Source organism: Loxodonta africana, chromosome 13 (assembly GCF_030014295.1).
Source record: "Loxodonta africana isolate mLoxAfr1 chromosome 13, mLoxAfr1.hap2, whole genome shotgun sequence".
NCBI classification, from domain to species: domain Eukaryota; kingdom Metazoa; phylum Chordata; class Mammalia; order Proboscidea; family Elephantidae; genus Loxodonta; species Loxodonta africana.
The window spans coordinates 7,035,853-7,054,666 of record NC_087354.1 but is presented as its reverse complement, the minus strand read 5'-3'; the positions used below and the strand labels follow the sequence as shown (position 1 = coordinate 7,054,666).

General features: G+C 41.1%; 1 protein-coding gene across 7 annotated transcripts in view; it reads left to right on the top strand.

Moving 5' to 3' along the window:
* Positions 1 to 18,814, top strand: part of HERC2 (HECT and RLD domain containing E3 ubiquitin protein ligase 2) — a 317,707-nt gene that overhangs the window by 202,206 nt on the left and 96,687 nt on the right. For all 7 annotated transcript variants that reach the window (XM_064296194.1, XM_064296197.1, XM_064296198.1 and 4 more), the window contains 7 exons: positions 5,142 to 5,332; positions 6,006 to 6,111; positions 6,188 to 6,279; positions 10,855 to 11,030; positions 13,937 to 14,048; positions 17,826 to 17,907; positions 18,014 to 18,157. In XM_064296194.1, the coding sequence (XP_064152264.1) occupies positions 5,142 to 5,332; positions 6,006 to 6,111; positions 6,188 to 6,279; positions 10,855 to 11,030; positions 13,937 to 14,048; positions 17,826 to 17,907; positions 18,014 to 18,157 (903 nt within the window). The remainder of the gene's footprint in view (positions 1 to 5,141; positions 5,333 to 6,005; positions 6,112 to 6,187; positions 6,280 to 10,854; positions 11,031 to 13,936; positions 14,049 to 17,825; positions 17,908 to 18,013; positions 18,158 to 18,814) is intronic.

The following is an 18,814-nucleotide window of genomic DNA, read 5'->3' as shown; positions in this document are numbered from 1 at the left end:
AATCTTTTGATGAATGTAATAAGTATTTAATTTTTATGAGGTCCTTATTGTCTAATTGGTCTCCTGCTCTTTGTGAAGTTATAGTTGTGTTTTTTTTTTTTTTTTTAATTAGGTCCCATAATTTTGTCCCTATGTTGCCTTCCAAGAACTTTATAATTTTAGCTTTACCATTTAGGTGTTTGATCAATTTTTTTTTAAATAATATTTATTGTGCTTTAAGTGAAAGTTTATAAATCAAGGCAGTCTCTCACATAAAAACTTATATACACGTTGCTACATACTCCCAATTGCTCTTCGCCTAATGAGACAGCCCGCTCTCTCCCTCTACTCTTTCTTTTCGTGTCCATTTCGCCAGCTTCTGACCCCCTCCACCCTCTCATCTCCCCTCCAGGCAGGAGATGCCAGCATAGTCTCAAGTGTCCACCTGATCCAAGAAGCTCACTCCTCACCAGCATCCCTCTCCAACCCATTGTCCAGTCCAATCCCTGACTGAAGAGTTGGCTTCGGGAATGGTTCCTGTCCTGGGCCAACAGAAGGTCTGGGGGCTGTTTGATCAATTTTTTGTTAGTTTTTGCGTATGGTGTGAGGTATGGGTCCTGTTTCATTTTTCTGCAAGTGGATATCCAGTTTTGCCAGCACCATTTATTAAAGAGCCTGTTTATTCCTCATTGAATGGACTTTGACCCCTTGTCAAAAATCGGTTGTCCATAGATGGATAGATTTATTTCTGGGTTCTCAGTTCTATTCCACTGGTCTGTGTGTCTATCATTAAATCAGTACCAGGCCATTTTGCTTACTACAGCTGTATGTATAAAAAAAAAAAACCAAACCTGTTGCTATCGAGCCAGCTGTGACTCGTGGCAACCCCCTAGTACAGAGTGGAACTGCTGCGTAGGGTCTCCAGGGAGCAGCCGCTGGGTTCTGACAGCCGGGCTCTGGTTGGCAGCCAAGCTCTGAACCAGCGCCCCGCCAGGGCCCCTGCCGCTGTGCAGTACGTTTTAAGATTGAGGAGTGTGAGGCCTCCGGCTTTGTTGTTGTTCTTCAATATTGCTGTGACTATTCTGGGCCACTTTCCGTATAAAGTTGATGATTAGTTTTCTCATTCCAGTGAAAAATGTTGGAAGTTGGATTGGGATTGCATCGTAGCTATATATCGCTTTGGGTAGTGTTGACGTTCTTATGATATTGCGTCTTCCAGTCCATGAACACAGTGTCCTTCCATTTATATTGGTCTCTTTTAGTCTCTTGTAGTGTTTTGTGGTTTTCGTCATATAAGTCTTTTCAGTAAACCTGCTTAGGTTTATTGCAGGGTATTTTTTCATTTTTTTGGCTATTGTAAATGGTATTGTTTTTTTAATTTCTTTTTGGCATTTTTCCTGTTAGTGTAAAGGAGAGGCGCCCTGGTGGAACAGGAGAAAGATGTGGCCATCTGCTTCTGTAAAGGTTACAGCCTTGGAAACCCGGTGGGGGACAGTTCTACTTTGTCTATAGGGTCACTATGAGTTGGAATCAACTCGATGGCACACAACAACAATATAAAGGAACCCAAGTGATTTTTGTGTGTTGATCCTGTACGTTACCACTTCGCTTAATTCTACTGTTAGATCCAGTACCTTTCTTATGAAATCTCTGGAATTTTCTGTGTATGGGATCATGTCATCTGCAAATAGAGGTAGTTTTACTTCTTCCTTTCTGATTTGGATACCTTTTATTTCCTTTTCTTGCCCTGTTACTCTGGCCAGGACTTCCTGTACAATACTGAATAAGAGTGATGACAGTGGACATCCTTGTCTTGTTCGCAAGGTGAAGGCCCTCAGTTTTTCTCTGTTGAGAATAATGTTGGCACTTGGTTTTGCATATATGCCCTTAATTATGTTGAGGAATTTCTCTTCTATTCCTATTTTGCTAAGAGTTTTGATCAGGAAACGGTGTTGAACTTATCAGGTGCCGTTTCTGCATCAGTCGAGATGACCTTATGATTCTTTTCCTTTGTTTTGTTTATGTGGTGACTGACACTGATTTCCTAATTGTGGCTCACCCTGGTTTTCCTGGTGTGAACTCCACTTGATTGTGGTATATAATTATTTTATGCTGTTGGATTCTGTTTGCTAGAATTTTGATGAAAATTTTTACGTCTGTATTCATAAGGGATATTGGTCTGTAGTTTTATTTTTTTGTGATGTCTTTTTCTGGTTTTGCTATAGGGGCGATGCTGGCTTCATAGAAAGAGTTAGGGAGTATTCCTGGCTCTTCTCTATTTTAGAAGAGTTTGAGTAGAATTGGTGTTAGCTCTTCTCTTGATGTTTGGTAAAGTTCCCCAGTGAAGCTATTTGGTCCTGGACTGTTTTTTGGTAGGGAGTTTTTTTGATGACATCTTCAGTCTCTTCTTTAGTTATGGATCTGTTTAGATTTTTAATCTGTATCTTTGTTAGTTTAGGTAGGTAATGTGTTTCTAGGAATTTTTCCATTTTTAGGTTTTCAAAGGACGGACGGTTGGGGGGCGGGGGGGTAGTGAAGCCAGTGGCAGCAGCCCTGGCCTGGGAGGGGGACGGGGTGCTGGGGCCCACTGAAGTGGCCTGGATAGGCATGGGTGGGGTGCTGAGGCACTTGGAAATGGTCTGTGCAGGGGTAGGGCATGGGGGCCTGTGGAAGCTGCTTAGGAGGGGGGTGGGTGGAAGATGCCTGGAGTTCTGGGAGGGGCCTTCCCCAAAGAAAGGTAAAGGAAGGGTGGCATGAGGACTGTTGAGGGGCGTTTCTAAGTATTACTCTATGGGTTACTGTTCAAAGGGGGCCTCCTGTCCAAATGGAGGGGAGTGGCTACTGACCCACAATCACAACCTTAGTTCTGCGCTCCCTTCCTTCTCTGTGCTCCCCAGGGACACTGATCCCTTCCTTCACTGCATTCCCCAGGGACACTGATCTCTTCTTCTCTGTGCTCCCCAGGGACACTGATCGCTTCTTGTCCACACTCCGCAGGGCCACTGATCCCTTCCGTCCCTGCACTCCCAAGGGACACAGATCCCTTCCTTCTCTGTGCTCCCCCCAGGACACTACTCCCTTCCTTCTCTGTGCTCCCCTGGGACACTGATTCCATCTTCTCTGTGCTCCCCAGGGGCACTGATCCCTTCCTTCTCTGTGCTCCCCGGGGACCCTGATTCCATCTTCTCTGTGCTCCCTGGGGACACTGATTCCATCTTCTCTGTGTTCCCTGGGGGCACTGATGCCATCTTCTCTGTGCTCCCCGGGAACACTGATTCCATCTTCTGTGTGCTCCCCAGGGACACTGATTCCATCTTCTGTGTGCTCCCCAGGGACACTGATTCCATCTTCTGTGTGCTCCCCAGGGACACTGATTCCATCTTCTTTGTGTTCCTCAGGGGCACTGACTCCATCTTCTCTGTGCTCCCCAGGAACACTGATTCCATCTTCTCTGTGTTCCCCAGGGACACTGATTCCATCTTCTGTGTGCTCCCAGGGACACTGATCCCATATTCTTTGTGCTCCCCAGGGACACTGATTCCATCTTCTGTGTGCTCCCCAGGGACAAAGATTCCATCTTCTCTGTGTTCCTCAGGGGCACTGACTCCATCTTCTCTGTGCTCCCCAGGAACACTGATTCCATCTTCTCTGTGTTCCCCGGGGACACTGATTCCATCTTCTATGTGCTCCCCAGGAACACTGATTCCATCTTCTCTGTGCTCCCCAGGAACACTGATTCCATCTTCTCTGTGCTCCCCAGGAACACTGATTCCATCTTCTCTGTGCTCCCCAGGAACATTGATTCCATCTTCTCTGTGTTCCCCAGGGGCACTGATTCCATCTTCTATGTGCTCCCCAGGAACACTGATTCCATCTTCTCTGTGCTCCCCAGGAACATTGCTTCCATCTTCTCTGTGTTCCCCAGGGGCACTGACTCCATCTTCTCTGTGCTCCCCAGGAACACTGATTCCATCTTCTCTGTGCTCCCCAGGAACACTGATTCCATCTTCTCTGTGCTCCTCAGGAACATTGATTCCATCTTCTCTGTGTTCCCCAGGGGCACTGATGCCATCTTCTCTGTGCTCCCCAGGGACACTGACTCCATCTTCTGTGTTCTCCCCAGGGACACTGATGCCATCTTCTCTGTGCTCCCCAGGGACACTGATGCCATCTTCTGTGTGCTCCCCAGGGACACTGATGCCATCTTCTGTGTGCTCCCCAGGGACACTGATGCCATCTTCTGTGTGCTCCCCAGGGACACTGATGCCATCTTCTGTGTGCTCCCCGGGGACACTGATGCCATCTTCTCTGTGCTCCCCGGGGACACTGATGCCATCTTCTCTGTGCTCCCCAGGGACACTGATGCCATCTTCTCTGTGCTCCCCAGGGACACTGATGCCATCTTCTGTGTGCTTCCCAGGGACACTGATCCCTTCCTTTGCCTGCACTCCCCAGGGACACTGATCTCTTCCATTCCCCTCCTGTTGTTTCCTCTGCCCCTCTGCAGGTGTGTACTGCCTGTCCTACTGTCCATCGTCCTGAAGCTCCAACAGTTCAGCCCACCTTACTTTACTGTGTTTCCCTAATTTCAAAGATATGGTGCTCATATGAGGCGCCTTCTTGGACGCATCTCATTTCCTTCCAGGTTTGTTGACATAGCATCTGTGCCTCTGGCTGTGTTTTTCATGAAGTTGCCTTCCTGGGTTCCTCACCCAGGATGACGTTTCCTGACATCCCAGAATGGTTATGCCCCACTGGGGTGGTGCCCCACTGGGGTGGTGGGCAGGTCACAAGACGCCTGTGAACTCGATGTTCCTGCTGGCTTTGTTCTACGGCTGCTTCCAGTCGGTGCCTGGCTAGATTTTCCAGCTCTCCATTTGATGTTCAGAGGTCTGAGATCGTTACTTGTATGTGTTTTATTTAGTTTCTCAAATCTTTGTTGTAGAGGCATGTTATGGTGTGTCCAGCTAAGCCACTGTCTTAACCAGAACTCCTCAATACCGCTGCTTTGAGTAAGCACTGTCACTGAACTTTCATTCGAACGCTGTGTATTTTTGTGGAAGTACAATACTCCTTACTGTGTAATATTCTTCATTTCTTGATCGTGACGATTCTGCCCAATTCAGTAAGTATTAATGCTCTTTTTGACTGACTCGAAATAGGACAGTCTGCAGTATTTTGTGGCCGTTCAGGAAAACAGCTGAAGCGGTGTCACAGCAGTCAACCAGGAGCGCTGCTCGACAGCTGGTCCCGCATGGTGAAGAGCCTGAATGTGTCATCCTCCGTGAACCAGGCTGCTCGTCTGATAGACGGCAGCGAGCCCTGCTGGCAGTCATCTGGGTCACAGGGAAAGGTAGTTGGCAGTAGGCACATGTCAAGACATTTTCGTTTAGATGTTTTTGCTTTTTAGGTTTTCAAAATGAATTTGAAAAATTCAGAGGTGTATTGACAAAACCTGTCAGCCCTCATTTTATATTTTAATTAAATTATTTTAAAGTTACATGGGCAGTGTATCATTTATTTTCAGAGGTTTTAAATAGCATAGCTAATGGATTTTATTTAACTAACAAATTAGTGGAGGGTAGTAGGATTTTTTTTTTTTTTTACCCTTTTTCACATAAAATGTACTGAATTCTAGCTTCTGGCTAGAATTTTCTCTAATGGATCCTAACAAATACGTGTTGAGCTTTGGAATGCTATCACTTACATGTGGATGTACACACAGCTCAGGCTGGGGGAGACGGGCTTTTTCTCTGTTTGGATTTCAGCATTTTCTGTAGTGTACTCCCTCGATGGGTGGGCTGCAAATGTAGCTTTTCTGGAGCTCAGGGTGAGACCTTCCTCTAATTAGGTAATGATGGAGTAGAATAGTCTTGGTTTCTGCCAAGTTAAAGACAGAATTTACCCCTCTCATGCCACATTGTATATTTAAAAATACATATCAAGTAGAGAGTCAAGCTTCAGGGATACTAGTTTACCGGCTAAATTTTGCTGACTGAGGATACCTTCTGTTTTTTTTTTTTAAGCACTGGATTCGTTTGGAGATTTTCCCAGACGTTCTTGTTCATAGATTAAAAATGATAGTGGATCCTGCTGACAGTAGCTACATGCCTTCCCTGGTGGTCGTGTCAGGTAATCGAACTCAAAAGTCTGTACCTTCTATCACATGATAAAAACTCCTTTGTCTGATTGCCTTTCTTTCGCCTAGGTGGAAATTCCCTAAATAACCTAATTGAACTAAAGACAATCCACATTAACCCTACTGACACCACCGTGCCCCTTCTGAGCGACTGCACAGAGGTAAGTAGCTCTGAGACTGTTGTTTTTGATGGTCTCCAAGTGCTTTTGGGCACTTTATACTATTACTGAGCCCATTTTTTCTCCTTAGTTAATTAATTGGTTGGATTTGTTCTGAAATTTGTATTTTCAACTTACCAGATCAGCTTGAAAGAAAACAAAATATATTTCCTTCTGATTATCTTTGTTTTCAGTTGACGGTAGACATAAAAAGTAGGTATTGGCTTTCATGTTGCTGTTTGTACACAGCACAGCCGCCTCCACAGGTCCTTTCCATTAAGTATCTGTGAGTTTCTGACCTTCTGTGTAACAGGGAAATTGCTTTTCGTTATCACGCCTCTTGGATCAAGTGCTGAACTATTTCTTTGTCTTAGTTGGTAATAACGTAACTTTCAAAGTGAATCCAAGTTTATTTTATCTCTTGCAGTTTTTTTTCTGAGAGAAATAATGAGATTTCTTTTAAACAATAACCACACATTAAAGATCAGTGTAACTCCATCTTTGAAGCCTTCTAGTATATCTTTCCACACAGTAGTTCAACACTATTTTAGTAAATTAAATATACTTAATACAAATTGGGATAGTTTTATGTAGTACCTTTGCTGTTGTCATGTGAGGACGAATTTAATTGGTACATGATAAAACCCGTTGCCATCAAGTCGATTCTGACTCATAGCGCCTCTGTAGGCCAGAGTAGGAGTGTCCTGTATGGTTTCCAAGGAGCAGCTGGTAGACTCCAACTGTACCCCTTTGGTTAGCAGCTGTAGCTCTTTACCACTGCATCACCAGGGCTCCACTGGTACATAATAATGGATAAAAATATCAATACTTGATTTTTATTCCTCTAAAATTTATTATAAGTAAGGAGTTTATTTTTGAATTATTAAACACAGTTCACCATTCATTATTGTCATTTAATTATTTTGGGACATGCTGATTTGTTAATAATAACAATTGTGTTAATTAGAAAAATGTAAAAGTGAAATGTAATACAGGTAGACCCTAGATTATGAATGATTTCCATTCTTAAGTCTGTGTTTAAGTCTAATTTGTATGTAAGTCAGAATGGTTCATACCGAAAGTCAGTCAAGTGTTTGTCTTAGGGTAAATAGTATATAGTGTACCTTTCTGTGCATTAAAAAGCATACTGTGTAGTGTACCTTTCTGTGCATTAAAAAGCATACTGCGTAGTGTACCTTTCTGTGCATTAAAAAACATACTATATACTGTACCTTTCTATGCATTAAAAAGCATACTATGTAGTGTACCTTTCTGTGCATTAAAAAAACATAGTATAAATTGTACCTTTCTATGCATTAAAAAACATACTATATAGTGTACCTTTCTATGCGTTAAAAACCATACTATATACTGTACCTTTTTATGCATTAAAAACATAAAAAAAAACTAGTTTTTTTTATATAGTGTACCTTTCTATGCGTTAAAAAGCATACTATATAGTGTACCTTTCTGTGCATTAAAAAACAGTATATACTGTACCTTTCTATGCTTTAAAAAACATACTATATATCTTTCTGTGTGTTAAAACATACTATATAGTGTACTTTTCTATGCATTAAAAAACATACTATATAGTGTACCTTTCTAGGCATTAAAAAACATACTATATACTGTACCTTTCTATGCATGAAAAAACATACTATATAGTGTACCTTTCTATGCATTAAAAAACATACTATTTAGTGTATCTATGTGTTAAAAAACATACTATATAGCGTACCTTTCTATGCATTAAAAACATACTATATGGTGTACCTTTCTATGCGTTAAAAAGCATACTATATAGTGTACCTTTCTATGCATTAAAAAACATACTATATGGTGTACCTTTCTATGCAGTAAAAAACATACTATATAGTGTACCTTTCTATGCATTAAAAAACATACTATATGGTATACCTTTCTATGCATTAAAAAACATACTATATAGTGTACCTTTCTATGCATTAAAAAACATACTATATAGTGTACCTTTCTATGCATTAAAAAACATACTATATAGTGTACCTTTCTATGCATTAAAAAACATACTATATAGTGTACCTTTCTATGCATTAAAAAACATACTATATGGTGTACCTTTCTGTGCATTAAAAAGCATGCTATATACTATACCTTTCTGTGCATTAAAAACGTTGAAGAAACACTTCTGGCTGCACTAAAGCATCTTTAACTTAACAATAAAGTAAGAGGAATAATAACGTTTTGATGCACTTCGCAAAGTAGCACCTGTTTGTCATTACAACATGGCACTGGGTTGGGTTGGGTGTATGTGCAATGGATTTTTAATATAACAGGCTGTACAGGGGCTGGTTCGTAAGTACGAGTTGTAAGTAAGTCTGATGTTCATAACCCAGGGCCTGCCTGTAATGAATTTTTCTGAGAAAAGCATAGTCTTGAATTTTAATGAATTTTACTGTTAACTTACTGCTAGGTAACAATGCAGCTTATAGAATGTGTTAGCCATACTTCTGAATATATTTGAATTTTAATTAAATTAGTAACTACTCTGCTTCTGAAAGGAGCCCTGGTGGCTCAGCGGTTAAGCACTTGGCTACTAACTGAAAGCTCAGCTGTTCTGTGGGAGAAAGTTGAGGAGTCAGCTTCTGTAAAGGTTGCCCTCTTGGGAACCCCGTGGGCAGTCCTGCTCTGTCTTAGACGGTTGCTGTGAGCTGGATTCCGTTCTGAGGCAGTGGGTTTGGTTTTCGTTTTTGCTGCTGAAGATGGTCATTCATAAAAGGTGAATTAACCTTAATCCAAGAAAATTTTCAATTCAAAACCATTTTATTCTGTAATGTTTGATATATACAAAACAGTGTATACAATGTATATGAAAAGTATGAAGCATTGTGAGTAAACAGCAAACTCCTTCCCTGCCCTCCACCCCGTCAACCAAATTAGGGACTAGAATATTACCGCTCTGGAGATGCTGCTGGGCTCTTTAGGATCCCCCTTCCTATGATAAGGATTTATTATGGGGATTTCCCAACAACAACCAAAAGCGGAGAGGATGGCACACTGAAACCCCCGTGAGTTTGTCACCCAGCTTCAACATTTATCAACATTTTTGAAAGTTGTGTTTTCACTCTGTCAGTGCACTCTACTTCAAAAAAAATTTTTTTTCCTGGAGTGTATAAAAGGAAGTCCTGGGCACAGTCTTAGTTCAATAGTAATACTTCAGTATTCGTCCCTAATAGGTAAGAACTTAAAATATAGCCACCATGTTATTGTTATACCTAACCAAAACAACGGAAAACCAGCTCCTGCTGAGTCGATTCTACTCATGGCAACCCCATGTGTGTCAGTAAAACTGTGCGTCGTAGGGTTTTCAGTGGCTGATTTTTTTGAATTAGATCTGAAAAATTCAAAAGTAGATTCCTCCAGGTTGCCTCTGGGTGGACTCGAACTCCAGCCTGTTGGTTAGCAGCTGAGTGCGTTAACCATTTGCACCGTGGTTGTTCTTTAAAACCATATATTATCCAGTCAGTGTTCAGATATTCCCAGTTATCCCATAAATGTCCTTTTGCAGCTGGCTTGTGTTTTTTCTTTGCTGAAGACTGCATCATTTCTCCTACAGAATCCTTGTTTTCTCAGTTTGTCATTTGCCTTTTCATGGTTTTGTTCGCCTCTATCTCCTTTGAAGTCACAGGTAGATCTTACTGTCTGATCAAGTCCAGTTTGGGCAATAAAAAGTAATGGGTAGTGTTGGGTGCTTCCTGCTGCATTCCTGTTCACAGGAAGTACTGGGGACAAGACAGGTGCCGTCTGCCAGATTTTGGGCATGGGACATTCCATGGGACAGGTGAACCAGCTTTAACAGATGAATGGCAAAGGCATAATGGAGGGAAGCTGGACCTTGTTTGCATTCTGATTTGAACAAGCCAACAGTAAAAGACACTTAGGAGATAATCAGAGCACTTGGATCACTGGTAGCATATAGATAAAAAAAAGGAACTATTTATTGTTGTAACTATAATAGTATTGTGGATATGTTTAAAATTTTTCCCTTGTCTCTTAGTGATACATATTGAACAAGTAAAACAATGTGATGCCTTGAATTTTCTTTAAGATAGTCCATATACGAACAAGACTTACCATATGTTGATAATTGAACTAAGTGGTAGATTCATGGGGTTCTTTATAGTGTTTTCTCTAATTTGTGTATATTGAAATTTTTTATTTTGTTTAAAAACATTATGAAGGCTCTGTGACTACCTGGGTTGTAATCACTTGCTTAGTTAATACATCTTCGTTTAAGAGAGCTCTGAGACAGACACGTTTGAAGTCATTCAGTATGGCTATCATACTGTTTAATTTTAGTTAAGAAAACCAATGTGAGTCCCCTGCCTTGGTATTAATAACTTATTTTCAAGCATACCCTCCTCAGACACAGCTGTACTCACTTTGCGTAGCTCACTTGGTATGTCCAGAACTTAAATAAAAGTGCTCTGATTTCCCCTACAGCCCATGGGTTGTATCTGAAGCATCCTGTTTTCCAGTTAAAATATTCAATGTGTTTGTTCCTAAAACTCTGTGACTCCTTGTCTTGGTGTCTAGTATCACAGGTATATTGAAATTGCTATAAAGCAGTGCAGGAGCTCAGGAATTGATTGTAAAATCCATGGTCTTATCATACTGGGAAGGATTCGTGCAGAGGAAGAAGACTTGGCTGCAGTTCCTTTCTTAGCTTCAGACAACGAGGAGGAAGAGGATGATAAAGGCAGCAGTGGGAGGTAAGAGTTACTTGTTGCTAACACTGACATCCCCAGATACTCATTTCGCAAGCAAACATTGTTTGAGAGTATAGCTCAAGATGACAGTAGTTTTTATTTTGAGGAAAATGTTCACTGTGTTAACATATTATATCTAGAAAAATCAACTTGACAGCAATGTTTTTTGTTCTTTTTTTTATCTAGAAAAATACAATTAAAAGAGGGAGATAAAAATGTTTAATTTTTCTACCTGAAATATCACTGTTAAGATCTTGGTATATGTCCTTCTATTTTTTTTCCTGTTCCTAGATGTATTTTCCTGTGGAAATGATATGGTGTAGTATGCATGTTGTACCCTTTTTCACTTAGTATTTTATTATTCACTCTTACTCATATTAACAGATGTTCTGTGATGTGATTTTTGTGGATTGTGCTTTCATTGTTCACTTTCTCGTTTCCTTATTTTGCATGAGCACTGTGGCAGTGCCTACTGCCATCTTTACTCATTCAGTACAAACACCTACCATGGGCCAAGCCCTGTTCTTTGTACTGGGAATACCATGGTAAATGAGCAAAATAAAACAAAACTCGTCCCTAACCTTATGGAGTTTACAGTTTAAATGTAGGAGCCAGGTATTAATCCAATGATCACACATAAGTGTGACATTGCAGCTGTGGTGAGTGGCACAAAGGAGAGGGTGTGGTACTCTTGAGAGTCTCCAGCAGAGGCATTGATCTGTCAGGGAGAACAGGAAAACTTCCCCCCAAAGCCAGAATTACAGGAAGAGTAAGAGTTATCCAAAGTAAAGTGGACAGGAACGAGTGCTTCTGGTAGAGGGAACAACCTACATAAAGGGAGAAGAAAGATGTCAGCTACGTCTGTGCACGTTTGTGTCCATCTGTGCATCTGTACAAAAGATGAGTATTGAGGACTCGTTATATGCAGGTGCTGTCCTAGACCCCCGTTTATAGTTACAGAGCGAACAAAATAGATTATCATGGTCTTCGTGTAAGTTGTATTTTCTTTAGATAAATTGCTGACAGTAAAATTGGGAAGTTAAAAAATATATAAAATAAATTGATATGTTTTTAACATTCCAAAGAGACTGTTCAGTTGCTGGGTAGCAAGGTTCTTGCAGACACCATGCGAGGCAAGTGCGGTCACTGGAGTAATACCGTTAATGGAAGTGCTCTTTGCACCAGTACTTTTTAGTGTGTGATGTAAGTGGTCTGTCTTTTTGAAACAAAGGAGCTCTGTACCGTGCTGCTCTTAAGCACATTCTCCTAGTCATGTGTGCGTAGCAACCGTGGTAATAAATCAGGTGAATCTGGGGTTCTGTGATCTTGGTATTTGAATTCTGTCTTGTTTATTTTGGAACCTTGCATAAAAAAAAAAAAAAATTGGTATGTGTGACACTATCTTACCTGAAATATATATTCATGTTTCAGTTCAAACCAGTTGTATCTGTTTACATAAATTTAATTAAATAAGGAAAATACCAGTTGACTTAAATAAGTAAATCATTAGGATTTTCAAGAGAAAAGATTATTAGCATTTTCTTGTGTAGTCGCTACTAAAACAAATGGGGCAAATATATTTAATATGCGTACTGTATATGTGAAATAAACAAAAAAGTTTTGAACCTTATTCATTGATGATACTTTCACATAATTGAACATATTATTAAAAGACAATTTAGAAGCTGGAATGTAATGGTTTTTTTCCTGAAAGCTGTCATTAGCTGGCTAATCATTTCAGGTGTCCCAGTGATCTGCACGCTCTGGAGGGCTTCAGTCCTGCCAGGGCGGCCGGGACTGACCATGGCTCCCCTGTTACGGAAGGCAGATGTGTACATGGTGCCAGTCCTTAAATGTTTTGAGTCACTTCTGGTCCACTGTATATATTTTTGACTAAAAATGTGTTATAGAGTATTTCAAGTGATTGCAATGTATATGCTTTCCTGTGTCTGGTATCTGAGGAGAGAGTTTTCCTACTTTTCTAGTCCAAAACCATAACATATTGATTCCTTAAACTAAATATTTATTAGTATGAAAGTGTTAAAAAAAAATTCTTCTGTCTAGAACCTAGTCTCTGAGGCCTTCAATCACTATTCTAGCATGTCAGAGTAGAATAAAAGCAGAACAACAGAAATCAAACAAAAAGCCTAAAATCCCAAATGCAGAAAGCAGTTCATTAACACCTGGCATCAAACTAACAAACAAGAAAATGGAATACTCTGTTTTGGTTTCATCCAGTTCAAGAATCGGCGTTTTGTTTACTGTTGGTTATTTCCCATCCCACTGAGGGCAGGTGAGGAAATGGAGTGAGCAATCTTCAGAAGCTTCTCCAGGTACAGAGCAGGACTTCTGAGATGAAAAGGGAGGCAGGTGGGGGATGGGGGAGGGCAGAGTAAAAGGACGAAAATAGCATTTTGCCTCAGGACATGTCTATATGTTACAGCACCTCAAGGTAACATGGCTGCATGCATTTTATTCTTCCTTGCGAGGTGGGGGGGCGGTGACAAAACACATCACCAAGCCGACATTCAGGTGTGGAGACATTGCTGCAGTACCAGCCCCTGTTTAGCCAGCGTTCTCTGCCGTTCCATCTGTAGTAGAGATGCATCATGGAAACCAGTGGGTGTCATGACGCGTTATCAAGACAGTTATGTTCACACTGATATTTAAGAAGAAAGAGAAATGCACACATGGAATAAACAAGGCTAAAATAAAATTCTGGTGTTCTAGTTTGGAAATTTTGACCCTCTGAAATACTTATTCTTGAACATACCTAGAGTTTTATTGTATTAAAACTTAAAACAAGCATTTTGATAGTAACCAGCAAGCTCCCAGTGTTTGTGGTGCTTTCCTTTTTCCCCCTCTGCTGGCTCACCTATGTCTCTGTCTTTATTTTTTCCTTTGGTTAGCCTTATGAGAAAGAAGGCTGCAGGGCTGGAGTCAGCGGCTACAATAAGAACCAAAGTGTTTGTGTGGGGGCTGAATGACAAGGACCAGCTGGGCGGACTGAAAGGCTCCAAGGTACCTTCCCCTTCAGCCATGCATACCCCTTAGTCAGGGACGGTGTTTGCTGGGCGTTTCTCCAGGAGACGTTCAACAACAGCAATAATACCTGCTTTAACATTTTTATCATGGTTTTACCTTCTGTGTATTGTTTGGAAAGTGAATTTTCCTGAAGTAATTCTTGGTATGAACTAATAGACATTATCAGATTCCATTTGTAGAAAGCCCCTGTCCTTGGAAAACAGTGCATTTTAGAGATAGTTGCACTATTGCTGTTTTATAAACTGGAAAATACGTTTTGAAGATGGTTTGACAAGTGTATAGGTAAAAAGTATAAACTATATATTTTGTCTTCAGTGCAGTAAACATTTTTGCTTACCATGAGCAGAGTACTGTGTAGAATGGCACAGCAGTGCTAAGATGAGCGGGAAGTGACCTCTACCCTTTAGGCGCTAGGTCTCTGAGATACTTCAGAATGAAGCAGCCTCTGTGGAGAGAATGCTCTGTGAGCTCGGAGACACACGTGTGTGTATGCACACACGCACCCTTTTTGCAGTCATTCAGCCTGACATTCTTAATTCTCTAGGTACTTGGATGAAAGGTTAATTTATACAGTATTTTAAGGTGCTTAGGAAAAAAAGACCGGTTTTTTTTTTTTTAAGACTAGACATAAGAAAGAATACATTTGAGCTAGAGTTGAATTCAGTGTCCCTTGTATTCATTTATAGGCATCTAGGGCTGCTAGAACAGAAATTCCACAAGTGGATAGTGTCAACAAAGAGAAATTTATTCCCCTAGAATCTAGTAGGCTAGAAGTCCAAAGTCAGGACGTCACCTCCAGGGGAAGGTTTTCTCTGTCAGCTCTGGAGAAAGGTCCTTGTCATCAGTGTTCTCCTGGACTGTGAGTTTCTCCATACAGGACCTCTGGGTCCAAAGGTCACGCTCTGCTCCAGGAGCTGCTTTCTTGGTGGTATGAGGACCCCCCCTCTCTGCTTGCTACCCTTTTCTTTTATCTCTTGTAACATAAAAGGTGTTGTAGGCCATGCTCCAGGGAAATTGCCTTTATATTGGATCAGGGATGTGACCTTAGTAAGGGTGTTACAATCCCACCCTAATTGTCTTTAACATAAAATTACAATCACAAAATGGAGGACAACCACACAATACTGGGAATCATGACCTAACTAAGTTGACACATATTTTGGGGGGACACATTTCAATCCATGACAGTTACATTATTCAGTGTCTCTTGTCTGAAGAGCCACAAAGCAAATTCCTCCAAATTTTGGTTCCAATAAGTGTTTCTGCTTCCTTTTAGTATTCTGTGAGTATCATGGTCATAAGTTCCCTTGTTACTTGCCTTCATTGTTGAGACACCGAGAACTAAATTTAGAACTCATTTATGTTAACTCTCCCAGTACAGTGAATTTTTAGATTAATTTGGACAGCCCTGAGTCACATTTGCAGAGTACAGGTAAATGTCTCATTTGTGAGTCAGAGGAACTGGCTTGGTTCTGCAGGTGCGGGGCCGTCTTTGGAAGCCCAGTTGCTCTCAATTGTGAATGGAGTTTTCACACAAAGGGCTGAGCTTGGAAGGACTAGATTTGATGCTCCACAGTGTGGAGGAAATCCTTTCTTGCACAGTACTAATGACTGTTGACTGGTCATTTCTGGCACACAGAGAATCATAACGTGTGTCTTAGACAAGGGCTTTAAGAATTTTAAATTACCCAGTCCTTGGAATACATTCGAGAGAACTAAGAGCCGTCACACAAATAGATACATGCACACCCATGTTCATTGCAGCACTGTTTACAATAGCAAAACGGATGAATGGATAAATTATGGTATATTCACACAATGGAATACTGCTCGTCGATAAAGAACAGTGAGGAATCTGTGAAACATTTCATAACATGGAGGAACCTGGAAGGCATTATGCTGAATGAAGTTAGTCAGATGCAAAAGGACAAATATTTTATGAGACCACTATTATAAGAACTCAAGAAATAGTCTAAACAAAGAAGAAAATATTCTTTGATGGTTACGAGAGTGGGAAGGGAGAGAGGGAGGCAAAGGAGGAGGACTCACTAATTAGATTGTAGACAAGAACTTTATAGGTGAAGGGATGGACAACACATGATACAGGCGAGGTCAGCACAACTGGACTAAACCAAAAGCAAAGAAGTTTCCTGAATAAACCAAACACTTCGAAGGCCAGCATAGCAGAGGTGGGGGTTTGGGGACCATGGTTTCAAGGGACATCTAAGTCAATTGGCATAATAAAATCTATTAAGAAAATATTCTGCATCCCACTTTGAAGAGTGGCATCTGGGGTCTTAAACGCTAGCAAGGGACCATCTAAGATGCATCAATTGGTCTCAACCCACCTTAATCAAAGGAGAATGAAGAACACCAAAGGCACAAGGTAAGTATGAGTCCAAGAGTCAGAATGGGTCAGCGTGAGACCAGAAGAACTAGATGGTGCCCAGCTTCAACTGATGACTGCCATGACAGGGAGCACAACAGAGAATCCCTGAAGGAGCAGGAGAGCAGTGGGATGCAGACTCCAGATTCTCATGAAAAGATCAGACTTAATGGTCTGACTGAGACCAGAGGGATCCCAGAGGTCATGGTCCCTAGACCTTCTGTTAGCCCAAGACAGGAACCATTCTCGAAGCCAGCTCTTCAGACAGGGATTGGACTGGACTATAAGAAAATGATATTGGTGAAGAGTGAGCTTCTTGGATTAAGTAAGACACATGAGACTATGTCTGGAGGGGAGATGAGAAGGCAGAAGGGCTCAGAAGCTGGCTGAATGGACATGGAAACACAGGGTGGAGAGAAGAAATATGCTGTCTCATTAGGGGGAGAGCAACTAGGAGTAGATACCAAAACCCAGTGCTGTCGAGTCGATTCTGACTCATAGCGACCCTATTGGACAGGGTAGAACTGTCCCATAGAGTTTCCAGGGAGCGCCTGGCGGTTTAGACATGCTGACCCTTTGGTTAGCAGCCGTAGCACTTAACCACTACGCCACCAGGGTTTCCAGGAGTATATAGCAAGGTGTATATAAGGTTTTGTATGAGAAACTGACTTGATGTGTAAACTTTCACTTAAAGCACAATAAAAATTTAAAAAAGAAAATTAAATCACACCCACATACATTGGGAAGTTTGAGTGTATAATTTCTTAGATGTCAGAATCAAAGACAGTGCAGGCCATAACTTAAAGTATAGCTTGCTAGATATTTATTTCTATCTTTATTTTAGCCTTTTATTATGGAAATCTTCAAATGTACCCAAGTAGAAAGAATGAGTAGTGCTGTGAACCCTGATAGCCCGGGTGTTAGCCTTCATAGTCTCAGGCCACCTGGCAGGCCACCTTCTTCCTGGTTTAGTTTAAAGCAAATTTCAGTATATCATTTCATCCTTAAATACTTTAATGTGTACCTCTAAGAGGTAAGACCTCTTTTTGTTAATACAACCATATAAATTAACAGTAATTCCTTATGCAGTAAAACTTGCAAAAGCTGGAACCTGTGTAAGGTGGAAACTTGTCAGAAAAGAAAATTTCAAGTATTTTCCACTAAAGCAAGCAATAGAAGAGTGCTAATTCTGTGCCCCGTCAAAGGGCAGAAAACTTGTAAGACCCGGAACCACAAGGCAGCCCTTTGAGTTCCGGCTCTTACAGGTTTCACTGTATCCATCTAATAAGGTTACTCATTTAAAAGTGTTAATGAAATAGTTACTGTTTTCCTTCTTTTGCTTTAAAAAAAAAAAAATTCTGTTCTAGATAAAGGTTCCTTCATTCTCTGAGACCCTGTCTGCTTTGAATGTGGTACAGGTGGCTGGAGGTTCTAAAAGCTTGTTTGCAGGTATGATTGTTTGAATATTTTAAAAATGTTTAGTTTTGCTCAACACCAAAAATTACAGTTGGTATGATCTGAAGGTGAGTCCTTTCCCTGTGCTCCTTCTTTGCAGTCACTGTGGAAGGAAAAGTCTACGCCTGTGGAGAAGCCACCAATGGGCGGCTAGGGCTGGGCCTCTCCAGTGGGACTGTGCCCATCCCGCGGCAGATCACAGCCCTCAGCAGCTATGTGGTGAAGAAGGTGGCTGTGCACTCAGGTACAAGCCCAGCATCTCCACTGTGTAAAGGTGCAGCCAGAATTCCTACTCTGCTTGTAACTAAGCTCCTGAAATAACTTTCGTAAGCAGTTCTTGGGTTCTTTTTCAAGTTTTTCTTAATTCGTAGGAGTAAAACTTAGAGAATGTAAATCTCTGAGTGTTCTAAAGTTCAGTTATTATTACTAAACTAGGCTTTTTGGAGGCCGACAGTTGTTATTTCAAGAGTGTGGGCACTCTGTTCCAAGGGTCCATGTTTCATTCTATGAAATCACAGTTATGTGTTTAAATACATGCTATTTTTCCTGAAAGTGTCTGTAAGCCCCAATGATGAAAAAGATTGCTAAAAGAAAATCATACTCCTTCATTTTTGTAAACTTTTTGAGCATTGTTTCTAAGCACTGTGCTGGGCATCTGGGAACAGAACTGAGTTAGATACAGAACTCGGTTCCTGCCTGTACTTACTGAGTGGTATTAGGTTTAGCCCCCATGTAACAGAAAATCCAAACCACAGATAGGATTTTATCTTTCTGCTGTGTAAATGTCTCAGGTTAGCAGTTCAGGGCTAGTAGGGCAACGCCATGTCCCTGAGGCCTGGGAGTCTTCTTTTTGTCCATCTTTGTTGAAAGGTGGATACCACTCAGCTCTAGCCATCACATG